General features: G+C 37.6%; 1 protein-coding gene across 4 annotated transcripts in view; it reads left to right on the forward strand.

Annotated features, from left to right (window-relative positions):
• The window catches only part of ofcc1 (orofacial cleft 1 candidate 1), a 79671-nt gene that overhangs the window by 20644 nt on the left and 32939 nt on the right, over positions 1–26088 (forward strand). For all 4 annotated transcript variants that reach the window (XR_003444240.2, XM_027169841.2, XM_027169860.2 and 1 more), the window contains 7 exons: positions 39–112; positions 1316–1433; positions 5196–5435; positions 8817–9080; positions 10006–10123; positions 15031–15104; positions 16843–16964. Coding sequence is in view for 3 of the 4 variants with exons in the window: in XM_027169841.2 (XP_027025642.2) it covers positions 39–112; positions 1316–1433; positions 5196–5435; positions 8817–9080; positions 10006–10123; positions 15031–15104; positions 16843–16964 (1010 nt within the window). In the remaining variant the exon portion in view is untranslated. The remainder of the gene's footprint in view (positions 1–38; positions 113–1315; positions 1434–5195; positions 5436–8816; positions 9081–10005; positions 10124–15030; positions 15105–16842; positions 16965–26088) is intronic.

Below are 26088 nucleotides of genomic sequence, written 5' to 3' on the forward strand. Positions count from 1 at the left end.
GTAAGATTTCTCTGTTTTTAATAACATTGTCCTGAAAGGAGTCGTTTTCCGTACGAGACTTGAAACAAGAGGAAGCTGCACTGCAGGATCGGCTTTATGCGGCTTTTCAGCGGTATGCACCTTTCTTTACATGCAAGTTTCTGCTTTTCAATCTGCTGCTACAAGAAATAATCATTAATCTATGTACAGAACAACATTTACATTTTGTTGACAGTTTTTTGCGACGATACGTAATATACTCCATTATATACTTCACAATGCATTGTCTCTTCTGGTGCATTGTGGGTAAGTTGCCAGAGGCTAGAAAAATCTGTTTGTGTCACTGGATGCAAAAAGAGCATCAATTTAGTTCCATGCACATCACTCTTTCCCTTTCTCTCTATCCTCCTCACACACACAGCCCTGTGGGCATGAGTGTGTGTTTAAAGTTTTTAAGAATTGTTCAGCCCCATCTACACTGACATAATAAAATCAGGGGAATATGCGATGCATCGAGGCGGCTAAGCTGTGGGTGTTAGTTAGAAACTGAAGTTGGTAGCTAGCTGGAAACTGAAGTTTTGGTCCTTGACCTTATCCGAGCATCCTTGGCCCTGCAAGTTTCTCCTCATTTTATTGGTGGGCAGCAAACAGATAGGAGAGTCTCATCATGAATTAGCCCAAAGCTACTTTGCCCAGATTCAACCACCAATTGTTAGAGATTCAGCAGAAACAGATGCCAGAAACATTTTTTCCCATTTCCCACAGTTGTTTTGTTTTTACATTATTTTTTGTGTTTTGTCTTAAAATCTCTACATTGTGATTATTATCTAAATACTGTAGCATTGTTAGTGATGAAACACTATGAAACATTTTCAGCAGACAGCGACAATAGAAGAAATACAAACACTTTCCTGTTCTAGTGATGTTTCTGGTGTGTTTGTTCAATTACATGCGTTACACCTTTTTTTCCTTTCTGAGAGACAGGCGCTGTGGTATTGCTGTTTTGAGGAATTAAGAGGTTAGGTGAGGAGATGGAACAAAGGAGGATTTTATTGCTTTGGCCCCAATAAGACAGAGAGGCCGACTGGTGGAGAGAAGGAAAAAAAGAGGAATGGAAAGCGAGGGAAAAGTGTTAGAAAGTGTTAGGTCTATTGCAGGTTATTAGATTACATTTGGGGCAATGTGAGGGTGGCTGGTAACAGGATTACTGGATGTGTTGTTTTGTCTATAATGTTGAGCTGTGTGTGTGTGTTTGTGTTTGTGTGTGTGTGTGTGTGTGTGTGTGTGTGTGTGTGTGTGTGTGTGTGTGTGTGTGTGTGTGTGTGTGAACGATCAGTTCAGAGAGACGTTTGCTGAAATCACTGCGTCAGCGTCAGGCTGAAGTCATTGCCCAGTATGGAGAAATCACTGACATCACTGAGCCATTGGGCATCGGATCTGACCTTCCCTGGCAGGTAAGCACACACACACACACACACACACACACACACACACACACACACACACACACACACACACACACACACACACACACACACACACAGTCCAAATAAGCATACATAACCTGTAAATATTGCAGGTTTTTGCTGCAAAAAATGAAACAATAAAAGATCCTTTTTGATCTTATCTTTTTGGATAAAAGCCGATCAGCACAGCAGATCTTGTTCTGCTGATATTTTCTAAATCTTTCCTGCAAAAATATTCTAGATCTATCAAATATCCACCAAATTGTACTGGCTGTTTCAGGTCACCTGTTTTCTTTTCTTTTCTTTTTCTTTTTCTTTTTCTTTTCTTTTTTTTCTTTTCTTTTCTTTTCTTTTCTTCTGAAAAAGGGTCTGATGAAAAATTGTGGCGATGAAAGCTGACGTTCCTTTTCATCTTCATCTTAATAGCAGACACCTGAAAGTTTGTAATAAAAGTGACTGTTATTTGTAGCCATTCATGGTTTCCTCCACCTTGACAAAAGCTCGAGTTCTGGTTAAATCCATACATGCATATACATAGCCATCTGTTCATCCATCCATCCTTCCTACCAATTCATCCAATGGAGCTATGTGAGTGGTTCTTAAAGCAAGGTCTAGTGACTCATAGCCATGAGCTAGACATCAAACCCACACAAAGGTTTATTATTATTATTATTATTATTATTATTATTATTATTATTATTATTATTATTATTATTATTATTATTATTATTATTATTATGTTTTCATTGTTTATAGTGTATGTGAAACATTATTTGAGTGGGTTTAATTCAACCATCAAACTCAATAAGTTGAATGAATTTGAATTGAAGTATTGCCACTTTAGACACTGAATAAATAACCAGAATATTACTGGACTCAATTCAAGACTGATTTATTATGTTCATAAATGTAAGCTAAGGGGTCTGTTTAATTTATTGTATAGTTAAAAGAGTCCCTGGTTACATGCTTTGAGAATCCTTAAGTGCATTAATGATAACTAACAGAGTTGTGTGAATACGCCAGTTCCCAGGAAGATGATGACTCTCTGTATTCTATCTCAGTAAAATTTACTGCATACTCTGCTTGTAAGCTTTGGCTAATATTGACTTTTCTCTCCTCACCAAGTCTGGCCCATAATTGTGCTCCACATGCTTTTAGCAGTTCTGTATTATTCTTAATTACGTCACTATTTCCACATCCCTGTGTTTGTAAAATAAATAAATAAATTAAATAAATCACTACAAGCTATTTTATTCAACTAGTAAGAATAGTTTTTAACAGATTATTTGGTAAGTGTGTCGACTTTAGCAGGTGGTGGGTTTCAGTGGGAATAGTTCTGCAACAACAAGAAATAGCGAGCTGAAAAAACATCCAATGCTGACTGGCTTATCATCATTGTAACTGCTCACCCTGGCTGTTCTCACTAATCATTTATCTGCACCTGTAATAACACATACGGTACAGAGACGCAAAATATTACAGTCAGTTTTAAACACAGCATGATGAATGAATCAGACAGAAATGTTTTTTTGTTTGTTAGTTTTTTGGTGTCATTTAAGAAGGTATATCAGATATCAGTAAGAATGTATTGGCTTCCAGGTGAGTATTTAAATAGGATAATATGGACAGAAAAATGATGGAAAGATCAAAATAAAACATCATATTATTAGCAAAGTGTTTTGAGGAGGTTGTGTGTGTGTGTGTGTGTGTGTGTGTGTGTGTGTGTGTGTGTGTGTGTGTGTGTGTGTGTGTGTGTGTGTGTGTGTGTGTTTATAGTTTAAGATGTTGCTTTTCTGTCATAGTCCAAGCTTAGAATTGTAATGATTTCTGTCTCAGGCAGCTTGAGAGAGAGAGAGAGAGAGAGAGAGAGAGGCAGAGAGAGAGAGAGAGAGATCGGGATTTGAGGAAGGCTGTAAATGGTGCGAGATTGTGGTATAATTCCTCACACTGGCATCTCTGCCCCCAAGTCACCATTCCATTATCTCCCAAATTGCTGTGTTTCAGAGAGATAAAGATTTTTTATGGCTTGCTGACTTGAAACAACCAGTGCAGCCTGAAAAGCAACGGCTAACCTGCCATGCATAGTAATTTCATTGGTAAACGACAAAATCTTTGTTTGTATGACATTTCCAAAATTACTACAGCAGATGAATCTCAAATATAAAATGTCACATTTGGCATGCAAAACTATGAAAATATATTTTTGTGCAAAATTCATGGAGGCATTTAATTTAGAATGTGTTTAATAACTAAGCTCTGCCTGCATCAGTAATCCTGCCTTCGGGTTCCAAAAAGATTGTCATATTTATTCACCCCTCCCCCCACATATGGAGCCAAAAATTCTAAGGGTACATGTTCATTGTTAATTAAGATTTACTAATTAAAATGAAAATAATTAACAAGAAAGCCTAATCTCAGAATATTAGTCTATACTTAGAGAGAAAAGAAGTTTTTGTGTATATTTAAAGTGTATTTTTGTTATCTGTCAGTGTGTGTGCTTGAAAAGAGGTTTCAACGAAAGATATTCTATGTGCCAAGATGGAGAGCGATGTATGGAGTAAAAAGAGAAGGAGTAAGCGGAGGATCCGGGAGCTTTGATCTCGTCCTGGGGAGCTGTGCTATGGCACTTTAGGAAAACCCTGTCAACTTCTAGATTCAAAACTGTCTCGCTTTTCCATTTAACCCCCTGGAAATCTCTCTCACTTCCCATGTGTGTATGCGGATGTATGTGTGTACATGTATACATTACTTGCTCTTTTAACACAGCTAACAACACAGTTCTTCATCATTAATGCACCTCATCTGTTTAACACATTTTATCTCTGTAGAACTAATGAAGAAGGTTGTGTCTCAGATTAAACCCTACAATTGTTATAACAAAACCTTTTAAAGATGTGAATATTCGAATTTTTACGCTCTGTGATTGTCTTTCTATTTATGAAATTGAACCCTTACGTTGTGTCAAATTGAAATTTAGCTTTAAGATTAAGGAACATGGAGGATTTCCAACCTTTATGTGTCCCCTGATCTTGTAACAAACATTTGAAATTTAAAAGTAATTCATATTACAGATATAGTTACAGATAACAGGTAACAAAAAAAAAGTCATATATTACTAATAATTGAGATAACACAATATATTGGGTATTTACATATATGCTGTTTAGAATAGCTATCAGTTATTATAAAAAACAAACAACAACAACAACAAAAAAAATTTCAACACAGATTTGTCTCCCTGCTTATAGCTCTGATAAAGAAAAAAATTCCTTCAGACTATAAATTATGCTGTGTGTGTGTGTGTGTGTGTGTGTGTGTGTGTGTGTGTGTGTGTGTGTGTGTGTGTGTGTGTGTGTGTGTGTGTGTGTGTAACAGAATAAGGGATTCCATGTCTGATTCCTGTCTGCGTGAAACAGACAGACAGAGATGTGTGCTCCGGGTCAGCGCAGTCCTGGCTTTCGGACAGGAATCGCCCACCAGTCTGTGTATGTGTGTTTTCCCTCCCACATCTACTCCACAGAGGCCTACACCCCTCCCTCAAAGACACTTATATTTAACCGCCGCCCACCGAAAGTAATCCCTCACTATCACTGTACCTCTTTTCCCTCAGTGCCTTCCAAATACTGCTTACTGGCTGCATCTCTCAGGTGGTTGCAGGCCGCTAAATTGGACTCTTTTTACTTCCCCACACAATCTCTGTTTTTGTTCATCTTTATCTTAGTCCATCTTTCCTTTCCTGTGTTTGATCAGGTGGAGTGGACACGCACCCCACAGCCCATGGAAGTGCGTGTGGTGTGTTTACGGGCAGTGAGGGAGAAGCTCAGCAGGGGGCTGTACAGTGTGTGTGTGTCCCTGCAGAGTGGGCTGAGTGGCCCTGCGCTGCGCTGGTCTCGCCTGAAGGAGCAGCAGTGGACGAGAGTCACAGAGCCAGTGGAACATCATGGCAGAATCTGTGACATGGAGCTACTCATTAACCAGAACCTCCATGTGGTGAGAAAAAATACAGACTAGAGTCGGTAACTCAATTCACACCTTTCCCCTGAAGTGTAATAAAGCACAGGAAAAAACATACAAGTTAAAAGTTTTTAACTCATTTTTTATCTAACACAAACATCTACAGTTAATACTGCAGATAAAACTGAGATCATTCTGGGTTTAACTCTTTTATAAACATTTCTCAGATTTATTTTTTATACATTTAATTCATTCATTAGTAAAACTAGCTGTTAATATCTATTAAAAACAGGGTTAATTTTCGTCTAATTGATTCTCAGTCATTTTCAATAAAAACAGAAAACTTTTCAGGACAAACTACTAATTACTGAAAAGATGATTTCATCTTGGTTTTTTATTATTATTGATTAAATTATGATCATTTAAAAAAAAAGTAAAAATAGTTAACATGAATGAAGAAAACAATCTTTTTAGTAGTTTAATGAGATGCAGAGGAGACTATATGGTCAAATGTATTTCAGCTTAGTCAGTGATGAAACACTTCAGAAAAGTGAAGTTAAGACTTTATGTGGCTTTTTTTGTGGCCTGAAATCTGGCCATTTGATGGTCATAAACTCTCCTTATTAAACCTGTTTGTATGAACACTTACAAGTCCATTGACTGCTCCTGTTGTTTCAGCATCTCTATGTTATCATCCACAGCCTATTAAATATGCTCTGGATTGTGCATTGTGTTCGTATACAGTCCTGAATTGTGTTTATTTAATGTATTCATTTTTATGCATAGAGATGTGTGAAGATCAGTAAGAACTGTAGACAAATTTAGAGAACAGACAGAGAGAGAGAGAGAGAGAGAGAGAGAGAGAGAGAGAGAGAGAGAGAGATGATCTTATAGCTGTGATGAAAAGCACATTTTTGCCTGTGTAAAAATGACAGATGACATAAAACAAAACAAAATAAAACAAAACAAAACAAAACTGTGGATTTTCTTCTATATTTAAGTCATCATTTTTTGTCATTGCATCTTAAAACAATCACCATTTCAATAATTTAATGGCAGAGCATTTTATTATGATGGAAAGAAGACTTGTTCGACTTCATTATACACCATGTATAGACAATTTTATTATTATTATTATATACCAAAAATATTTCAAAATATAACATTCAAATGCAAAGTTGTACGGTTGAAATGGTTTGTCTACACAGGCTTTTATAGCAGCTTTTGATCACAGCTTTACCTCACAATACAAAAGCAAAAACCTCCCCATCAGTAATAATCTATAAATCCTGATAAGCCCGAAAAATCCTTTAAAAACCTTTAGAAAAACAGCACATTTATGATCAGTAGTCTTTTTCTTTTATGGTCACTTACAGGAAAAAAGACCTGTCTGTAACTCTCTCTCTCTCTCTCTCTCTCTCTCTCTCTCTCTCTCTCTCTCTCTCTCTCTCTCTCTCTCTCTCTCTCTTGTTCTCTCATTTGAGGAATTATCAGTAGAAGGTGTAATTGCCTGCTTTACATGTTTTCTTAACTTAAATCTGTTAATTTTTTCATCAGTGCAGTGTGTGTGTGTGTGTGTGTGTGTGTGTGTGTGTGTGTGTGTGTGTGTGTGTGTGTGTGTGTGTGTGTGTGTTTGTGTGTGTGTGTGTTTGTGTGTGTGTGTGTGTGTTGGCATTCTTATCAAGGTCTTTTTATAAAATCAGGATTCAAAGGTACAGACAAGACTGAGCATGATGAGCAAATATTTGGCATGTTTGTTTGTCATTTTTTTTAAAGGCCTCTGCCATTTCTACAAAACGTCCATGGTGTCACGCCCGTGTGTTTAACTCACAAATTCCTCATCCTACAGTTCTCATGATCCTCAGTTCTTCACAATAACATTAGTCACAAAGCCAAACAATACCTGTACCTGATTATGATCTCAGGAATACTGTTCAAAACCACTGACACTATAAATACCCAAGACAAACAAATTTGAAGCCTTTGCTTTTTACCTGTTTGCCTCCTTGTTTTGACCTTTGCCTGATTATCATTATCCCATTAGCCTTGTCTAGTTTATTCAAGCTTGCTGATTGCCTGACCTTTAGTATGTCCATTGTTTTGAGAGTTGCCTTTGTATTTCATTTGCCTTCGTAAATGACTATAAAAACCATAAACTTACACATTCATCTACCTCTCCACCACCATGCACCCTCCAAAAATATAAAAAAATTCATTTTAATGTATGAGGTTGGAGATTATCCATCCTTTTTGTCCCTCATCCATCCTTTTACTTCATCCGCTTGTTTGAAAATGCAGGGTGTTTGGAATGAAAAGGGATTATTTTATTGGTTTAAAAGCAGCTTCCATCTAAAGCTGAAGCAAGTGTCTTGTTCCACCTTATTCTATTATTTCCTCTCTGTTTCTCTTCTTTGCCTTTATTTTGTTTGATATTTATAGTATATGAAATCTGTTTGTTTCTCAATATGTAAAACGCAGGAGATTATTAAACAATTTCCAGGCTTGAGTCGGATAATCATCATCATTTCTCCAGTGTGATGGAGATGCAGTGAGGAGAAAGAGCATGATGGATGGGATAAAGCAAGACTCCTCCATTTTCCATTCCAAATAATACTAGGTTTAAATATTTCTCTGTATGATTGATCAAGTGCTCAGCTTGTGTCTGTCACTCCATTTTTAATACAGTGATACAGGTCTGTCTCTCACATTTTCAGTAAATAGGAATCCATGTTTGTTAAGCGCATGAAGCCCAGCATGGCTGTCAACTAATGTGTATTTTATACAAGGTACAATAAATCATGGCTAAATTCTTTTGAATGTCCTTTTTAAACATGTATTTTGGCACATGCATGCAGTTTCTACACACGGCCTGAGAACATTATGATTATGTGGAATACATTCTTGTGATCTCCATACCTTGGCTTCTCTCCCTAGCACAGAAATAGGACTAAAATAAAACTATGCAATAGTGTTAAACCTTCTATTTCTGTTGCTAAAATTGACCAGGATTACATGCACATATGGTTTGATATTTAACCGCTGATATGGTTTAATATTGTTGAGATGTTTTAGAAACATTTACAGTTAACATTGACATTATTCGAATAACCCTTCAGCTTTTAGTTCAGTTTTTATTTTGGACAGCGAAATATAGAAAAAATCCAATTTTTTTTCATGTTGTACCATCTGAGTTTGTGTCCAAGCCCCTGTCACAATTCATGGTAATATTGTGCCTTAATAATATCAAACTGAACAGGTTGATCACACTTAAAATATGCAAATGGCAAGTATTTCATTTTATGTGAAAAAAATTATTTATGATAGTTTTTTGTTTACATTTTAGCCTTTAATAGTGAGGTGTGCCCTTTGTTTTAGTAGCACATGATACAAATTGCTGCTTCTGTTTCTCTGTCTCAGGTCTTGCCTGCATCATGTGACCTCTTACCCTCCAGTGTGCTGATGTTCAAGCTTCTGAGCATGCCCAGTAAGCAATGTGCTGTGAGTGCAGTGGTGGCCTGGGGGGTATTCCCCGTGTGTGACTGCTCTCTAACCCTTATCCAAGGTAGATTTCGCACTCCACTGCTTCGGGGTTGTCCCAACTCAGCGATAGACCAGTTCAGTAAAATAGAGCGGCTGCTCTCTGCTGACTTGGACAACTGGCTCTGCAACCTTTACTTCCAGGTACTCATTCTGAATTGCACTGAACCGTTAGGACCTGGACAACATATCTAACAATTATTAAAATAACTACAGATACTTGCCTATTACTGTTCATTGGATGGGAATATTCTAATAGACAGTTACTTCTTAAATCATTGTAGGGTTTTATTAACATTTTTGTCAACAAAGTTGAATTTCTTTTACATTTTACATTATTAAATATTATAATATTATTCGGCCTACAATATACTGTATGTCTATAGGTTTTATTCATCTACAGTCTGTTGAGCTTATTCATATAATGTCTAATGCTCCGAATTCATTAATAATTCAGTAGTGTGTAGACATTTATAAAAATGATGCTTTAGTATAAACACTTTGAACCGTTTATAAATGTTTTATATCTAAAGCACTTTGAGAAAAAATGAAAAGTGTGGAAAAAAAGGAAGTACAATTCAACGTGTACTATCAAATGTCCTTAGAATATTTCATTTTAATACCTGTGTGTGTAATGTGCTAGTGGTGTGATGACCGCAGAGCAGGAATTTCAAGAGGAAATCGAAAATTACAACCAGTTGTAAACAAACCACTTTTATACTAAACCTGGACACAATTAAGGAAACTTAGTGATACAGTTTCATGACATCTTCATTTAATTAGGAGATGGTGCAGTGGCTTCTCTCATAGTAGACCTGGATTTGCTTATTGTGTATCTCCACACCACTACTGAATTATGGATTAACATTACTAATGTACTGTAAGATAATGGGAGTGAGGTTACTGTGACAAATTAGACAGCTGTACAGCCAAGAATTGAATGATATTTCTAATAAACAGATAATGTGGCCTAGATTAGGTTTTAAATGTAACTAACTGTGCCATAGTTCTTTTTCATTTGGTATTTAAGAGGTTTTATATGTAGAGTGACAGAAGTGTGTCTCTGTAGGTAAGGAAACTCCAGCAAAGCGATCGAATAGTTCCAGAGTGCAATGCCACCGAAGGCACAAATGAAGAGCCTCGTCCTGATATATCCACCTCTACCTGCTCCTCTAACTCTCTAGCAGGTAACAGCATACCCTGTGCATGGAAAGGTGTGTCAGTGAATGCCGACACACACACACACACACACACACACACACACACAGTGGCAGAGTGGCAGGTGCCAGGCTAGATGTGATGTGGTGTCATGCAGAGAAAATAATGATGTTCCTCTATAATATCTCCTTTATGCCTCTTGAGGAAAGGCTACAAAAATAAGGTTTTAATAGGAACTTCCCAACTGCCACTACTGCCATGTTGATATTCTGAGTGTGAGAAGGCAGATGCAGCTTGTTTTTAAAACAGCAAACAGTGAGTGAGTATGAGGCATTACCTGCAAAGATAAAAGCACTGCAACATCAGGCATGTGTTGGGAAAAGCCCAAGCTGCACATAGATATTAGCAAACACACCTGCAAACACACTGCTTGGAACAGTTGGAGAACAAAACCAGGAAGTCTGATTCATATCTCACATTCACATACAAATTCACATCTCAGCACTGTGGTGACCGTGTTTCCCAGGAATACAGAATCAATTCTCTTGCCCTGTTCAGCAAGAGTTATGTACTGTATATTTAATAAAGTGCTTTGGTTAGAGCATTGTATTGGTTGAATATGAAGATGTTTTTATTGCTTTAGTTTCTGTAACCAAAAAATTGATAGGTTTTGAACTAGTATTTTCACAGACTGACTATATTAGTTGTGTAGATTGAGTTACTATAGAGACTTTGCGTTAAAAAGGACAGAGCAAAGACTGGCAGTGATATAGATTATGATAAAGCAACACATCAAGCTCACGCTCACTCACCTCCTCCCACACTCACGCAAAAATAAATAAAAAATAAAAATACAAAAACCTTTGCCACCTCTCTGAGGTCACATCTTCAAACAAATCAAACAGGCTTGTCTGGTATTGATCTAACAGGAAGGAAGGTTGCAGCTAATAATAATTTTTTTTCTTGGCACCACTCATCTTTATTTAACAGATTGGAGTATGAAAAAAGTTTCAGGGGTGTTTCGCTTTAAACATCGCACAGACTTTTTAATTACAAATGAGTTGTGACAGGTCTGCTGGGTAGCAACCTGTCCCATTTTAAGCGTGATGTCGGCTGACAGCTCAGCGCTGATCTCTGAGTGCTGAAACATGTGGAAGAAATTGGTCTTTTACATTTCACAGCTTGTCACTTCCTCTCCGCCACGAACTTTGACCTCCCACCCTGCTCCTAACACCCCCTCGGTGGGGGTAGAATGTCGACCCCTCCTCTTCCTCCCCACGCCAAAGATTTATGTTCGGCATTATTCCACCCAGGCAAAAGATAGAAATAAATAAAAGTACAGAACAGATGACAAAAGGGGAAAGAGAGTGAAAATGGGGTGCAGGTGCAGTAGGATGAGGAAGGGTGTGCAGGTAAAGTGAACTCTGGGTTCATTGAAATGGTGGATCAAAGGATGGCTCTCATGGGGCATCAGAGTGTTGCTGGGGTAAATGAAGCTGACATTAGTGGATGATTTGCATATGGATTGGTTCAAGTTGCGTTGCCTTTGGATGGAGATGGAGAAAATCTTATCAAGTCCAGGAGCACAGAGTGAACCGGCAGCCTCAAACTACTCCCCAGAGACAATTCTATTCACAACAGACGTCCATCAGATTTTACTCGGGTCTTATTTGGTTTGCACTTTCAGGATTCTTCACAATTTATAGTCAGGATATGAATCGATTACCAAAATGCTAAAAGTAGACAATGATGCTTTAATCCAGTCTTTAGCAAATTTTAAGCCCAAAAAATTGTTTTTGGTTTGAATACAAAGATACATCAAAGAATAGACATATATAACAAAATGTTTTGCTTACAAAAAAAAACAAAAAAAAACTGCAACAACAAACAGAAAATCTTGATTATTTTCCAGGATATATGAGATAAGATCTGGCTGCAGATACAGTGGGTTAGCTGACATGTTAGTGGAATCATTCAGTTACACAGAATTTGTATTTATAATTTGTAGAATCCAAATGAGTAATAAAATTGGTCTATGCAGTATTATATAAATGAGCTGCTGAAAACTTCTTCTTAAGCTCTTACATAAATACATTTAGAAGACACTACTAAGAAAGATGGTTTCCAAGGTCGAGCTTGTCTGGTCACAGCTAACATTTAGCAGTTAGAACAGAATCATCTTCTCTGCTTAAAGCTAAAGCTATTTATGTAAATGAATAGAAATGTTTACAAGAACAGAAAAAAAAAAAAAAAAACCCAAACATGCAAAAATTCAAAAGTGACTCGATTCTATGTTAACTTGGTCTCTGTGATTTAAGGTAATGTTGATTACTGTATTAGCCAATGTTTGGGAAAAAAATCTGAAACAGCTTGTCTTAGATTTCATTTTTCAATAAAGTGCATAGCGATGAAGTTAAATATAAACAAACAAACGCACAACTCAAACAGTAATATTTTATGATTATTATCAAAATGCTAAAACTAATTAAATCCAACCCTAGACTTGATCATTTGCAGACTATTCCAATAGCACAGGTCACTTATCAGGCTGTAATTCGAATGAAGGCCGCTGCTCTCGGGAAATCAGCAATTCCTTGACCTTCGATTTGCTGCAAATCCTAAAACAAGCGAAGGGGCAATCCAGAGCCTGGGTGAGTGATGAGGTCTCAGTCGTCTCTTCCTACCTCTTCCTACCTTCCTACCAGCCTGAGGCCTTGCTCACCAAACACACACGCACATAGCAGTGGGAAAGCTATGGATAACAAGGAACTATTGTCGGACCCCGGAGACCAAGGGTTGTGACTGCACTGCTCCAAGTTCATGGACGTAACCTATAGCTGTCAGCGCTGTGCTAATTCTTGTGAAACAGCATGTGAGCATCAGGCAGAAGTAAGTGTAATTAAAGGCAATACTGCAGCGCTGGTTGAAGACACTGCTGACAGGGTTATAGTCTCTGGGCAGAGAAAAGAGGTGTAGGCCAGGCTTTTGATTCTGTCAGCTGTTAGGAGGATGGACTGTTGGACAGAAACAGGAAACTACAAACGATTTTATTACATCTCTGAGCCACTGTTTTACGCAAGCTTCATTTCCATTCTGTCGCAGGTCTATTTGCTAGTTATATTACTGAACAGTCTGCTTTTATTATTCCAATGCTAGTTTCCTTGCTAACGCAGATGCTATCTAAGTTGGGATTTTCATATTCTTTTTCAAAATGATGTCATGACAAACCATAAACCGGACATTTTGCATAAAAAAAAAAATAGCTGTGAGTACATAACATACACGTATTAAATTGCCAGTTTCTCTCTGTGTTGTATGTTCTAGCCATTAATCTGACTTACATAATGAAGTTATACCAGTGTCTGTGTTGTCTGAGCTAATTATCATTTTGCAATAAACTGGATGTTGTTTTAGAAAGGAATGAACTGGTAGACGCAACTGTGTAGAAATTATTATGAAACATTTTGCACTTTACTGTATACTGTTGCATGGCGAAATTGGAGATTAAAAAAGGTTACCTGGGCAAAGACATGCTGCCTCGGCAAACAGCGAATTTATTTATCCTTTATTTCTAGCTAACACAGTGGAAGATTTTCTACACGCATCGGGTGTGTCACCAGTTGGAGTGAGGATAGCTCAAGTATGACAGTCAAATCCTACAACAGCAGAAATGATTATGAAATCACTATAATACAATAAACACATCTCCTTGCCTTTAAGATAGGACAGATTTAACACTATTACCTTGTAACTCTAGGCAGCTTGAGTGTTTACCAGCAATGGTAATTAAAAACTACATCTGGGCTCAAATTCAATCAGATCTGTCAGTTTCCAAAATGGGAAAGAAGACGTGTCTGCTCCCCTGCGAGGCTGAGAACGACTGCTATTAAACCCCCTTTTAGCCTTCAGAACCTTTCCTGATATGTAGCCTATGTTTAAAAGTTATTATTACTGATATATTTAATCCTGCAGCAAGAGAAAAATTATATCATCTGGGAAGTTTCCATATTTATTATATAGATGGGACAGGAAGAGAGGGAAAGAGGGGGAAAAAAAGCAATGAAAAAAGTTTCTCATGGTGAAATTTTTTACATGTATCAAGCTAAGGTTTACTTAATTGGAACCTCCAGGCAATGCAGGAACCCTTTTTTAAATTCTGTGAATGTTAATATGCTAAATAATGCAAAGCTCCTGCACTTCCAAGCATGAGACACACATCTGGCAGCTTACCATTTAAATTACACACGCAGAAAAGAAAAAAGAGACAAGGGGGGGGGAGGGAGAGACAGAGAGGAAGAGATGGAGAGAGAAAACATTTCAAAAGTAATTTTCCAAAGGAAAAAAGAATGGTGATATGTATTACAACTAAATTTAATTTCTTTTCAGATTTTTCATCATGTCTAATTGTGTGCATTGAAGCGATGGTGGGAAAAAGTGTGTGTGTGTGTGTGTGTGTGCGTGTGTGTGTGTGTGTGTGTGTGTGTGTGTGTGTGTGTGTGTGTGAGAGAGAGAGAGAGAGAGAGAGAGAGAGAGAGAGAGAGAGAGAGAGAGAGAGAGAAAGCCAGGAAAGTTTCATCACACTTTATCTTGCCTCACTGTCTTTGTTGTCTGTGTGAAGTCTCTAGACAATCGAGTGCAGCACATTTACCTGCGTCTTGCTGGAGTTACATCAGTTAGAGCACAGCTACAGGGAGGAATACAAGCTCGCTACTTAATCTTTCTTATATACACAAGTTTGGGTGGTATTCTGTAAAACCGAGGTGTTGATTTACAGCATATTTAAATAACATTTTATTTTATTAAGTCCAAAAAAAAAAGATGTCATTCTTTTCAAACTTGAGAAACAATTTAATTCCTAACAAATAATGAATTCTTCACAGGTGCAAGACTCCTCATCTTGAATCATCTGCTTGAAGCTCTTTCTCTTTATTCGCAGGTAAGAGTCCAGCTGAACTTCTCCCCGTCTTAGAGCCGACGTCAGAGAAAACTAAACCTGGAACGCAAGCCAAGGTGTGTGTTGCACATGAGCACCCGCGCCCTCACCGCTCTACCTCTCTCCTCTTTATATCTGACGTTTGTCAAAATACATTTCACACCAGCAGACATTAGCAGAGTGTTCAAAGCAGGCCGCAATGTGCTCGACAAGCCAAAACAGCAGCGTTTCTGTGTGCTCAGCAGTGACTGACTCTCGGTGCTCACGCGTCTCCTGCGCTGCACTCTTCTTAAACTAAATAAATCAAAGTGCCTACACCGCTTGGCCTGCTTTTGAAGTGATAATTGCAGAGTGACATTTTCTTGCTGACCTGCTACGGATGTCTCAGACATCACAGACATACACTGTCTTCCCTCCTCGTGCTACGTCTGCAGGGCTGGTGTTTGAGTTTTGTCAATTTAAAAAATAATAAAAATTAAAAAAAAAAGTTTTGCACAGAAATTAGTGCACACAAAATTTGTTGCTCATAAAATTGTTCAAAATAGATCTAAACCGTGTATCAACTGTATTTAACATCCTACATCTTAACACATCTGACACGTCTTAGCAGGATAATGTTCTGTTTCTCTAGAAACTTATATTTTGTATAATATTTGTTCATTTATTTTTGAAGCAGTTAAACAATTAGCTTTTTTAAAAATATTCCATAATAAACCATGTAGTGCAATGCGTCTCTCTCTCTCTCTCTCTCTCTCTCTCTCTCTCTCTCTCTCTCTCTCTTCTATCTCTCTCTCTCTCTCTCTTTCTCTCTCTCTCTCTCTCTCCCTCTCTCTCTCTCATTTTTTCCTGCTCAGCTTTTCTGCTCAGGGCTGCAGTTGTTTTCAGATTCCCTCAAATGTCAGCTAGTTTCAGCCAGTTGTCTAATGATGAAGTGATCTGATCTAAAACCTGCCTGAACCTGGAGGCCACAGGATCAGCTTCTCACCCGTGGTCCTGCACTGCTGCCTAATTAAAATGTATTTTCACCACGCTGCTGGTTATCCCTGAGGCAGAACACAATTCTATTTTTCAGTATTTTTATTTTTTTTATAATCTAGAGAATTTTAAATATATATATAAAATATATATAATATATAATAAAATTATACCTGCACTTATACCTTTATATTTATTTATCTTTAATTTCAAGAAATGTCTTGTCAGGTTCATCTTCATCTAGTCATTTTCCTGTCTTTTTAATTTTTTTTCACCTCTGCTCACTCAGCACACATGTATGTTTGCTGTGTTCTTAATCCATAAATAGCATCTATATAATGTGTGAGTCTCATTAGCATTAAGAGTCATGTGGTGGCTCCACTATCACAGAGGCAGGCCTAAGCTCAGCCAGAGGCACTTTCCACCGGATGATACAACACTGTTCTATCTAAACTGTTAGCAAGTTGCTGAATAATAATTCTCAATAATGTCAGAAGGAAGAGAAGACCTGTGTATCAGGAACTTTAAAAATGTCTTTCATGTCTGCATTTTTAATGAAAAAAACAAAAAAAAACCCTACTTTTTCTTCCCTTTCTGCCTTCATCTGGTTCTCACATAAACTTTGATTAGACGTGTGTAATCTGAATGTCATTCAGTCCTGGTGGGAATGTTTATGGGATAAAGGCAAGGCAAACTGTCATTGCATCTCTCTGGGGTAAAATTCACTCTGATTATGGCTGACGTGTGTGTGTGTGTGTGTGTGTGTGTGTGTGTGTGTGTGTGTGTGTGTGTGTGTGTGTGTGTGTGTGTGTGTGTGTGTGTGTGTGTGTGTCCAATTAGGGTGGCAAACAGAACCAGCCATTCCACAAGATAACCAGCCAAAGTTGCTGTGAGGGAGAGAGAGAGGTACGGCGAGAGAGTATCATCACAGAAGAACTTCAACACTTCTCCTTCTCCATACAGTGAGTGTGTGTGTGTGTGTGTGTGTGTGTGCGTGAGAGAGAGAGAGAGAGAGAGAGAGAGAGAGAGAGAGAGAGAGAGAGAGATAGAGTGCATGTGTGTATATATACTGTATATATATAGAGAGGCAGTTTTCTTGCCCTGGAGTAATAAGGGTAATAGCTAGATATAGAATGTCTCTAACAGAAGCGTTAAAGCTGTTAGCATATTTTTAAGCTCCAGTCTCTTAGTTTGCACCTCAGGATCCCCTGAACACTGTGAGTGTGCATATCTGCATGCAGTTACCTGCTCAAGTTCATTTCATTCCTTTAGATCAATGATGTGAATGTTTCTTTTCTGTCAGTGCCAGTGTTTGTTTTTATTGAGGAAACCTGGGTAATACTGACACTGACAACACATAAAACCTCCCAGTGTGGATAATTGCTTTTTCTCTGGTGATGCAGAGTGCAGAAGAAGGCTTCCTGGATAAATGTTTTCTCCTTTTTATTGTGTCTCTCAGCATTTGATATTAATGAGAAAACAGGAGCGGAAACTCACCAAGACAAGTCACATAACCAAACAAATCTCATAAATGGCCCTGGTCAAATTGCATTTTGTGAAACTGCTTTCTACATTGTCAGTAAAAAAAAAAAAACACGTGGAAGTGGTTTGCCCATGATTAGTCCATGGGGATAAAATGGGGGAATCCAGGTATGTTTATATTCATTTCGAATCCTATAGTCAAGCATTATGCCTTTTTCTTGAAGGAAAAATGTTGAGGGTTTTTGCTCCCTAGGATTTAAAACTTTCCTCATTTCAGAGGATTGGTAATTTGTTGCTGCTGGACTGGAATTAAAACATGATGAGAGACTCTACAGTTGCAGCTCTTGAAAGTAAATAAAATGATTAGAGGTGCAGGCCACACATAGAGCACAGAAGGAAAATGCTGTAAAGAACTCACAGCTCTGAATGTCTTCTGAAAGCAACTACAAAAAGAAAGTACGGATGTGAAAGTGTCAGTGAAGGAAGGTTTTGCTGATTTTTGCTTCTATATTCTGATGACTGAGGCATATTACTGCCATCTAGAGAATTACAAGAGACCCCACAGTGAATGTGAAAAAAGTTCTACACGCTGCTTATTAAAGCTGCACAAAACATGTTAAGGAGTCATTTTTCAGTTTGCATGATAAAGAAAATGTAAAAAGTTAAACATAAACATTTAACTAACCTGCACAATATTCTTTAAATACATAGTTTAAAGAAGCAGTGTCGACCGTGTAGATACTTGACATGAAAAATGTTCATTTTATATCAATTAATTCTTATAAGGCTTGAAATTAATAATTAAATAAATACCGTTTTAATCAAACCACAAAGCTAACACATTCCATTATTTTTTTAACCTCTGTATCCTCCCACATCCCAAACCTGTCCTTAACACCATGTAGCAGTTAGTGAAAGCTCCTGGCATTATCTTAAAAGACATTGAACACTGTCTATTGCTCCAAGAGAGGATCACATGAATACCGCTTTATATTTGAAGTTTATCTATACGGGGCAGAGGCGGTTCTTTCTCTTTCTCACTCACTCTAGCTTTGAGCTTCATTATCCTCCTCCTCATTTTTATCCTCACTCAGATTTACATATCAAAAAGTGAGCTGTTGTTTGCTAACCTCATACGCGACTTTCCCGAATCATCCAAGCTGGGCTAATATCCGTAAACCATAAATTACAATTTCAAAGAACAAACACAGTGCACTGAAGTGCAAGTATTGACATTGTATTCAATGAAGAGAGAAATGAAAAGAGAAAAAGAGAGAAGAAAAAACATGGCAGGAATGATGTTACGGGCCACGCCGGTACAGTTGATATCTGTTTGAAGAGAAGATGAAAGTCTCATTATGACCTTACACCTTGCTTACTGGGTGTGTTGTGTATTGTGTGCCTGTGTGGATGAGAGCGAGAGAGACAGAGAGACAGAGAGAGAGAGAGAGAGAGAGGACTTAGCTACCTTCATCACAGAAGTAGCTAAAAAAAGCACAGGAGCCAAGTGGAGGTCCAGCACTTTTACTGGCTCCTCAGTTGCTAATTTTTTTTCAGCTGGTGTTTTACTTCTTCTTGGTGTTCATTTCTGCTCGTTTGTTAATCATGCTTAAGGCTTTCTCTCTGGGAACAGACAGAAGCATGTTGTATTATGTATGCAGGTGTCCAAGAATGATTTTTTTTTATTGTTTTATATATATATATATATATATATATATATATATATATATATATATATATATATATATATATATATATATATATATTTGTTTGTTTGTTTTTTAATATAATAAATATGCCCATGTCAATTTGAGGTATAAATAATAAATAAATAATGCTTCAATATATGTAATATGGTTTTTTTTTGTTTGTTTTTTTGTTGTTGTTTTTTTTTAAATAACAAATATGCCCATGTCATTTTGAGGCATAAGTGCTTCAATATGCATAATGTGTTGGGATTATGATGCTCACAAGCCCAGATACAGTGTGTGTCTGGGTGTTTGTCAGTCTGTCGGTTGCTTGGGCCTGTATGTGTGGGTGGGTGTGAATGGGAGCTGATGCCTGTCCCTTCTTCACATGTGTTTGTTCTTTAATTAATCTGCCTGCATGTGCATCCGCTGCATTGTTAGCCTGCCAACTAAATATTTCCCCTTTTTTTGCTCGTTTTGGGGAAACCTGCTTTAATCAAACTCAGACTCACATAACAATTATATCTAATTAGCCCAATTATCAAGACTCTAATTACACTGAAATATACCCCCTAAATCTCATATCAATTATATCTGTGACTTTTCCTGTTATAAAAAGGAGAAAAGAGATGATAAGATGTGATGGAGGGGCCTTGTTGCCTCCAGAGAACGCTTGGTGTTGCCACTATTCTCTACACTCATTCTCTGTTTCTCGCTCTGCTATAGGAAAACCTCTGATATATTAAGACACATGCTCCACTTATTGCTCTTTTAGAGAGGCTATGCAAATCCCCCCCACCACACCCCACCCCACCCCACCCCACTGAAAATGGCACATTGTTTTCCCACATCTATTTTGTTTGACATAAAATTGCCTTTTACCTTTTAGAATAATTTACTTCCTGAAATATGGTTTCTTTTTAATACATGTTTGAAATTCAAACGGGCTAGTTTTTTTATTGCATTGTTCTTTTATTGCAGCCATTTTGATTAGATGTAACAATCTTCCCCATGTATACTGCGATAGATAGAGTGCACAGTCTTGTGTTGAACAATTTTGCATTTGTATTTCAGCAATAAATCAGCAGTGCTTTAAAGTCTGAATTTCAGAAGCTCTTTCACCCTCAAATCATTATTGAGTTGATTAATTTTTAGGTTTAGATATTTGCTAAAATTTCTATCACTACCAGATTCAAAGTGATTTGTTCCGATTTGTTGGTAACCGAAACAGTTTGACCTGTGAACCTAGCCAATAATGCTTGTGTGTAACAGCATGCATGCAGTAGAAGGTATACAGTGTTTTCCTCTCAGTCAGTTATGCTGCACTGTGACATGGCATGAGCAGCAGTTTGGAAAGCTGTGGTTAGTTAGATTCATGTGTATTTGAGGAAGCAACATGCTGTTGTAGGATAGGTGAAAGCTGGCTATAAGAGTGTGAATTGAAAGATCACTAATTTTAAGACAAATCTGCTAGACACACATTAGGCCTATAGTAACTCTATGAAGTGTCTTATGAAGTGTGTAAAGAGAAAAAAAAAGATGCTTAAATGTTCTTAATAGATGCTTGAAAAGATGCTCCATCCTAAATGGGCATAGAGTAATCAGTGTTGATGTGATGCATGGGATTGTTGTGGCTAGACTGGCATTTAATCACCTCAGGGCCCTTTTCTGTTTTGAAAGTGAGACAAAGAAACGCAGTCAGACCTGAGCCCTTGAGAACCAAGGCGACGATACATGTGCATGCATATACACACATCTGTTGGTTTCTCCTTTGCCAGTGTACATGGCCTCTGACTTCTTTTGGTCACAGAGCAATATCCAGGCCCTTATATGCTTGTGTGTGTGTGTGTGTGTGTGTGTGTGTGTGTGTGTGTGTGTGTGTGTGTGTGTGTGTGTGTGTGTGCGCACGTGTGTGTGTGCACGTGTGTGTGTGTGTTTTCTCACAGCCTTTCTGTTAAAGTGCTTTGAGACACTCAGGTGCTCAGTGCAATGCTGTATAAGGTCATGGTCATGTACAAAAAAGGAAATAAAATACCTTCTCTCTCCACTTGAGGAGACTTGAGCTACTTTAATATGACACATTGATCTCAGCAGACCGTACTAGTGCTAAACATTTAACCGTGAAAGGGTTTAAACACAATCTCCCCATATATAAACAGACACTATTTCAGATGTTTTCATACCTTTCTTGGGGGAAAAGAAGACACAGTGTTATTCAAATTGATTTCAGCGTCATGGTTATTATATGTTAATAAACAAGTGGGATTAAAATATGATTCTGATTACTGATTGACTTTAATGCTCAAAGTATACATAACTGCAATTATTACATAACTCAGATAAATCTGTGTTGATTTTACTCATTCGTCTAGTTTTCAAGAACAACAACAACAACAAATTTCTATTCAAAGGATTGTCAGATATTCCACTGTATCAAAAAAAATCATTGTGTATGGACCTTTTAATTTAAGATTCAATTTCATTCAGTTTATTTGTATAGCACTTTCAGCAATAGAAATTGCCTCAAAGCAGCGTTACAGAAGCATAGATACAGACTAAAAAATGTAAAGTTTAAAATTAAATTATTATTTATCTCTAACATCTATCCCTAATGAACAAGCCTGCAGCGACGGTGAAGGAAATTCTCCCTGAGATGATAGGAGGAAGAAACCTTGAGAGGAACCAGGCTCAGAAGGGAACCTCATCCTCATTTGGGTGACACTGGACAGTAAATAATCTAAATGTAAATAATGTCATTTCTACAAAAGCTTGTAGGTGCATGGAATTGTGTAATAAGTGAAGATCTGATAGATCTGATCACAGTGAGAACAAAAGCCGTATTTCAGAGCTTCCTTTTTTCACAGACATTTTCATCGGTTCTAAGCTGTTGAGAGTTGGGAATAATAATTGTACTCACATTAGCTGTATCCAAAACCTGGCTATGCTAATATCAGGGTTTTAAATGGCAGAAAAGAAAGAATGAAGAGAGAATGGAGACAAACATCGAAGGCACTGCCAAATGTACACTATTTGACCAAAAGTATCTGACCATCAGACACATACAGGTCTTCCCCAAAACTGTTACCAGAAACTTAGAAGCACGTAGCTGTTTGTATAAATGAATGTCTTTTTCTGCTGGATTAGAGAATTACCTTTCACTGGAACTAAGGCACCAATACCTGTTCCAGCATGACAATGACAATGCGCCTGTGCACAACGCAAGCTCCAGGAAGGTGTGAGCATTACAAAGCCCTGACCTCCACAACACTGAACACCCCTGAGATGAAGTGGAATGCTGATTGCACAGCAGGACCCTTTTCCCAACATCCTTTTCTGGCCTCACTTATGCTCTTGTGGCTGAATGAGCAGAAATCCTCAAAGTCACACTCTACAAGAGTGGAGGTTATTATAACAACAGGGGAATCAATCTGGAATGGGATGTTCACACACATATGAGAGCGATGGTCAGGTGTTCACATACTTTTGTTCCTAGAAAGATATCATTAAACCCAAGTGTCTTAGACCCAAGACTGGGTGGATTATAGATATGGAACTTTTTGATAATAAAAGAACAAATGTGTTGCATTTAGGAAAAATTAACCGGACATCACTAAATATGAAATAAAATATATTTTATTATTAGTATTATATATATATATATATATATATATATATATATATATATATATATATATATATATATATATATATATATATATATATATTACTAACATTATCTAGAAGTCTGCTTAAGAGTCTGCTTTCTACTGTCACAGAATAAATAACATGTTTTTGGACGGTCACATGCTCTAGAGAAATGGACATTGGATTCAGTTTGTAATCAGAAATGTCTGTGATAATCATATCATTCCGTTGTCAAAACAGAAAACAGCACTGACTCTGTTCATCAGAACATGGTCAAAGTTTGACTTTTTTTAATGACCTAATAAAAAAAATAGAAAAGAAAAAGTCAACAGAACAGAACAGACCCAATTAATCAGTATTTTTCTGTTCCATCAGGTGTCGAGACAGAGGCTCATGTGGAATAATATTGTACTGATAAGCCATTTCGACTGTGAACTTACAATCCTTTACAATTAATAGCAGTGTTTTTTATGTAATCATAGGTTAATTGTGCACAGGTGAAGTTCCTCTGAAGTTTATTTATCTTTTTCTGCATGCTTGGTTGATATTTATGATATTACTTGCCACCTGGGTTTGTTTATCACTCTCTATTAATGAATTTTTGATCATTGAATATAATGTTTCAGCCCTTCTCATCCTTCCTCCATCAGAGAATTTCTCCCTTTTTCCCTTTTTGGTTGGTTTATTATGTGAGTAATCACAGAGAAAACCACTGCTGTTGTCGCTTCACCTATCTGTGTTGTTGATATAATTGTTATCAGTGTGTCTGTGTTAGTGGTACAATAGACTACATGAACTAGTCTTAATAAGATACATACACATGACTACATACATAAGATACATACACATGACTACACTACATGAAGTACTTATTTTTGTCAGTTTTGTCAGTTCATTTTTGTCAGTTCAGTTTTTGTCAGTTCAACCAGACATGCCGATTACTGAATGTTTGCAAATCTTAAAAAGATTTGACGTTTGGCAAATTTTTTCTTTCTTTTTCATTTCACCATCATGATATCTGTGTGTTTGTGTCGGTGCGTTTCGCTCCACACAGCATACAAGCCCATATTAGATGATGCCTTGTTTCCTTTTGCTAATAAAGACACTGATAAAACCCAGTGCTCCCATGCTGAGAGCCATCCACCATCAGCCTGTTAAAGGTCACAGCGAGGATTTATTTAGTGGTTCTGGAGAGCAACCTGCTCGTAACCCAGTCCTTTACGTCTCAGCATGGACCCCAGGTGAAGATGCCGATGTTTCCACTGGGTTTACGAATCTTGGCGGATCCGGCCGTTTCGACATTATAGTCCCTGCAGAGACACACAGACAGCACATAAACGACCACATGTTGTACTGCGCTTTAATCAACTACCATCACACTCATTCACTCACTGCTGGCCTGTAAAGTGTGTGTGTTTCGGTGTGTGTGTGTGTGTGTGTGTGTGTGTGTGTGTGTGTGTGCGTGTGTGTGTGTGTGTGTGTGTTTGTGTGTGAGGGAGAAAGAGCTAAGAAGCCAAAAACACTATAAGGAGAAAAGCTGTGTGCATGTGTTCACAGTAGGGTGCCACACACACTTCGCTGCACATCCAAACCCAAGTTGGCATTCTCATGCTTTTATAGAGACCCCAGCACTTGTCTTGTAGTTTAGAACCTCAGAAGCACTTTGCTTGTAATCAAATAAGAGCTAAGTTTCATATTCCAGATTAGGTCAGAGTGCCGTATTTGCCATCTCCTCTTGTATCTCAGCTGCAAATAATTCTCATAATTAGGCAGTGGCTGAAGTCCTGTTCTAATTATCAGACGTAGCCCAATCCTACAGCTGCGTCAGAGAGCAATAACTCGCTTTTACAGCTCCCTAGATCCCACCTCTCTCTTTCTCTCAATGAAATAAATTTACATGCACCTTTACTATGCCTGTGCTACGGAAAATACCTGTAAAGGGGATTGATATTGCAAGCTTGAAAAACATAAAAACAAACATGAAAATCAGTGAACACATGAGAAAAAAGTCCCTTTTTCTGCCAACACAAATCCTGTCCAAATGAGCTGATTCTCCTCCATCCTTAATGTCATTATCTGTGATTATTTCGAGTGAGTTGCAAATGAGATACATTGTGGAATATTCTGTGATTAGTTTATAGTACATGCTCAAGAGTGTGACAGATGGAATAATTTAAAATCTAGATATAAAAAAAATAATAAATGAAACACTGACCAATTATCTTTTATATGACCTCCCTGAAAGTGGGACTGTTTTCCAGCCCTCTCCTCTTTGTAGATACATTAGTGTGTCATAGTTTTTACAGGATTTGAAAAAGAGATGTAATTTTGATAAGGTTCACGTGTTATGCCTGTGGTCATGTAGGTTTCCTTCCTTGCCCAAAACATCAAGTTGGATTGACTATATGGAATTGCTCTAAATCTGAATGAGTGTGTGATTGAGTGTGTACATGGTACCCTGAAGGACTGGCATTGCTGTCAGTGTCTACTAACACCCAGTGTTCCTCTGCTGTAGGCTATGGCTCCACCTCAACCCTGACCAGGATAAAGCGCTTACTGGAGATGAATGAATGATGTCATTTTCACTACATAGCCCCATAAATGTGTATAAGTAGATTACTATTGCTCCAGTTTTTTTTTATTCACTGTGCTAAATATATTACATTGTGTTACGACACCCTATAGAGTCGCACAAAAAGACTGTGTGTATGTGTCTGTTTTTGATTTTGGTCTCTGTGTGTGGTTCAAGAAGATTATAATGTGATGTAAACCTTTCTCTGCTTTATAACAGGAAACATTTTTTTCTGATGACATTATATTAGGTTTCCATGTAATAATACAGGTGTTAGTATGTAGTGTGAGGATAATGTTTTGTGTGTGTGTGTGTGTGTGTGTGTGTGTGTGTGTGTGTGTGTGTGTGTGTGTGTGTGTGTGTGTGTGTGTGTGTGTGTGTGTGTGTGAGTGAGTGGGTGTGTTTTGTTATGAATACAGTCACATTTCATGCAGTAACTGTAAAATAGTATAACAGTTGCTTTTGAACTGCATGAAGGATCTGCTGTAAATCACACTGCTATCGTATTAATACACTAACATAAGGTTTGGCTTAACCAAGCTGTGTGTGTGTGTTTGTTTGTGTTTGTGTGAGTTTTGGACAGAGAGAGCACGAGAAAGCACGTGAGTGAGTGTGTTTGGGCATGTAATATGTGTAAAAATGGAAATGAACAGTTACATTGTTTTCAGTGATCAGTGTCAATACGGTGCTTGTTCTTCA

This window comes from Tachysurus fulvidraco, chromosome 25, assembly GCF_022655615.1.
Source record: "Tachysurus fulvidraco isolate hzauxx_2018 chromosome 25, HZAU_PFXX_2.0, whole genome shotgun sequence".
Classification (NCBI taxonomy): domain Eukaryota; kingdom Metazoa; phylum Chordata; class Actinopteri; order Siluriformes; family Bagridae; genus Tachysurus; species Tachysurus fulvidraco.